Here is a 3,495-nt window from a genome sequence, read left to right as displayed (position 1 = left end):
TATACATAGTAACATAGTAACATAGTAGATAAGGTTGAAAAAAGACTTAAGTCCATCGAGTTCAACCTATACAAATCTAAAATACTTACAAAAAGCTCCAGTTAAGCTTAAATAACCCCATTAAAATGTGACCCATTTAATACTAGCAATCATATCCATGAATTTTGTTTATATACAGAAATTTATCCAGACTATTTTTAAATGTATCTATGGTATTGGCATTCACTACCTCCTTTGGTAATGAGTTCCACAATTGTATTGCTCTTACAGTGAAAAAACGTTTCCGTTGCAGGAGATTAAATCTCCTTTCCTCCAACCTTAAATTATGACCTCTTGTCAGAAACAATTTTTTTGGAATAAACAGAGCTTCTGCCATCTCTGTATATGGGCCTTGAATATATTTATATAAAGTAATCATGTCACCTCTCAAGCGCCTTTTTTCTAAAGAAAACAGACCCAGTTTGGCTAGCCTCTCCTCATAGGTTAATTTCTCTAATCCCCTTATTAGCTTTGTGGCCCTTCTCTGAACTTTTTCTAGTTCTGCAATATCTTTTTTAGCAATCGGTCCCCAGAACTGCACTCCAAACTCAAGGTGAGGTCTTAACAGGGCTTTATATAATGACAGAATTATGCTTTCCTCCCTTGAATCAATGCCTCTTTTAATACATGCTAGTATCTTATTAGCATTTGAAGCCGCTGCCCTGCATTGTGCACCCATCTTTAGCTTGTTATCTATTACTACTCCCAAATCCCTTTCCTCCTGTGTTTGGCTAAGTCTTGTCCCATTTAAAAAATACGTAGCCTGCTTATTTTTACTTCCAAAATGTAGAACCTTGCATTTTTCCGTATTAAATCTAATTTTCCATTCACTTGCCCATAGTTCTAATTTTAGCAAATCCCTTTGTAAAGAGAGTTCGTCCTGCTCTGACCTAATGACCTTACTTAACTTAGTATCATCTGCAAAAATAGAGATGTCGCTATTTAATCCTTGCTCCAAGTCATTTATAAAAATATTAAAAAGAACAGGGCCCATTACTGATCCCTGGGGGATGCCACTGATTACTTTTGTCCAATCTGAGTATGATCCATTTACTACTACTCATTGCTCCCTATCTTTTATCCAGTTATTTATCCATGAGCTAACATTTTCAGCTATTCCCAGTCCCTTAATTTTGTGCATTAATCTCTCATGTGGCACTGTATCAAATGCCTTTGCAAAATCTAAGTATATCACATCAACTGATTCCCCTTTATCTATATTTTTACTTACTTCCTCTTAGAATCTAATTAGATTAGTTTGACATGATCTATTTCTCCTAAAGCCATGCTGACAAGTCTATATTACCAAAGGTACTTCAAAAACAAAAATTAACCGTACATTGTACCTAGCCTCCACTATGGTTTAAAGCACCAATATACACCACTTAGAGATGGGCTATAACTAACCCAGAACAAATTTTTTTTTGACATTACTTTCAATCAAGAACTTTTCTTTATTCGATAGGTAGTTCACACCTAGGAAATTTTACCTAATAACCATCCAACTAACAGAGAACTGGATAGCTAACACAGTCGATAATTTGCATAAACTTACTCCATTAGTGATAGACATAGCATTTTTAGAAATGTACTAACTTCAGTAATTATCCCATATATAGGCTGGAATATTAACTGGTTTCAGGAAGGTTACTAAGACCAAATCTGCTCACATATGTTATGTATGGTTTCTATTTCTACTGACACATGGTGAGTTTCTAACCTAAAGGCTCTCTAGCATTAATCTCACAATATTACTAGCCCTTGTTACTTAGGGTATTTATCAGAGCCACGCTTGCCCACTGCTTTTCTATATCTATCATCAGTATCAATACTCCATAATTTTACCTAGGTCCCAAAGTGACCGTTCTCATCATTTCAGTTCTTCTCTGTGTAAATCTCCTCTCGATTGGGCCCATGAGCGACCCTTAGCGTAATTAGAGGGATCATTATAATATTTTAAAAGAGGTTCCTAATTTTTTAAGCCTAGTTTATTTACCCTAGTAACATTTCTGGCTTTACTATTAGACAATGTTTAATATTCAACAGAAAAAAATATGTATGTTGTTGTCATTTTTCTTATTATGTTCTGTAATGTGACTGATGTTATCTTACTTTCACATATGTTAGCAAGCTGTTTGTTGTTTTTACATCTGTCAACCTCCATAAAAACTTTACATAAAAAAAAACAAAACAACGCTACTTCCTCCATTTATTTAAATCTATCTGCCCATATCACTACTTATAAAGCAACCATTATACTCTCACTGCTAAATTACAAAATGCTTGCCCATGCTCACATCTATTTTATGTGTCCTAGCAGATGTTAATGTACTTATTTGATAATGAGCTTTAATTATTGATGTTTTTTTTTTATTAGTTTGGCTACTGGTGCGATAAAAAACAATCCACTAAAACAAGCATGCATCCCTTAGCACAGTGAAGACATTTCTTTCTCTCCACTGTCTATATCTTCTCTGGGAACTCTTTACATGTTCCTAGTCGACTCTCAGCCTGAGGTTCTTGTGAGTTTCTCCCGGCATTTCCTTCTAAAAAATGATTATCCTCTTGACTGATACTCTTACTAGGTTTGTGGATTACAGGGTTATCTTCCATGTTGTCTGCACTTTGAGATACCTTGCCAGTTATTTGAGGTTGCAGACCATTACAAGCGCTAATGAGAGGAGTTGCACTCTGGATCCAGTTTACAAGTCGTTTAGAAGCATTTGCAGAGCGGGAAGTCAAGTTAAGTTTGGAAGGTGGGATTTTCAAGGGTATATCCCAGGTCCCAATGAATGTTCCCCATGGACTGGCTTTTGATTTTGGGACTCCAGGCAGTAGATGACCTCTATCGTTGGTTATGAACTGTGTGTGACCATCATGGGTAGAGGGACGCTCCTTGTATGCTTTGGGGATACTCCAGTTTTGCAGTTTGTAGGAAGTGAAGGCACTCTGATACTGATTAGCACTGTAATTTGTAGCCATGGTCTTCCCTATATCATGTTGCTTATCATTAAATTTCCCGGACACGCCCCCCTCCCAATTTTAAAGCAGCTCTTGTCTAAAGATTTTCCCTTATCCTTTATCGAATGTTCCAAGAGTGACCTCCACGTAACTACCAATCGCCATTAAATTACTCATCTATCTGTCCCATGAGTGGCATATGTTATAGTTACATCAATTCTATAATTATTAAGAAAAACAAGGTTTCATTGTTGTGTGTTTTATCTTATTGTTGATACCTCCTTTATTACTTGATATGTTGCAACTAATATACTTGACTTGCAAGTTCTGATTATCACACAGTTTTTTGCTTTTGAAACAAGGCATTATCTTACTGTATAACCACTGCACTGCCTTGACCTTTCAATTCCTTGTATTCTCACTCTGTCAATATATAAAAACCTCAATAAATATTCAAAAAAAAAAAAAAATACAAACTTTCCTGTGAAATATAAA

General features: G+C 35.6%; 1 protein-coding gene across 1 annotated transcript; it reads right to left on the bottom strand.

The window, feature by feature from the left end:
* Window positions 1–2,502: 2,502 nt before the first annotated feature.
* On the bottom strand, window positions 2,503–3,046 carry LOC128640539 (protein Flattop-like). The gene has a single exon (XM_053693011.1). It carries the CDS (start codon window positions 3,019–3,021, stop codon window positions 2,503–2,505), a length of 519 nt encoding a protein of 172 aa, XP_053548986.1. The 5' UTR covers window positions 3,022–3,046.
* Between the last annotated feature and the right edge of the window lie 449 nt (window positions 3,047–3,495).

Source organism: Bombina bombina, chromosome 9, assembly GCF_027579735.1.
Source record: "Bombina bombina isolate aBomBom1 chromosome 9, aBomBom1.pri, whole genome shotgun sequence".
Taxonomy (NCBI): domain Eukaryota; kingdom Metazoa; phylum Chordata; class Amphibia; order Anura; family Bombinatoridae; genus Bombina; species Bombina bombina.
The sequence above is the reverse complement of the archived record's forward strand: the minus strand, read 5'-3'. Positions and strand labels throughout refer to the sequence as shown.

Coding starts and splice junctions, on each gene's coding strand:
- LOC128640539 (XM_053693011.1), bottom strand. CDS start 3,021: ATGGCTACAAATTACAGTGCTAATCAGTATCAGAGTGCCTTCACTTCC.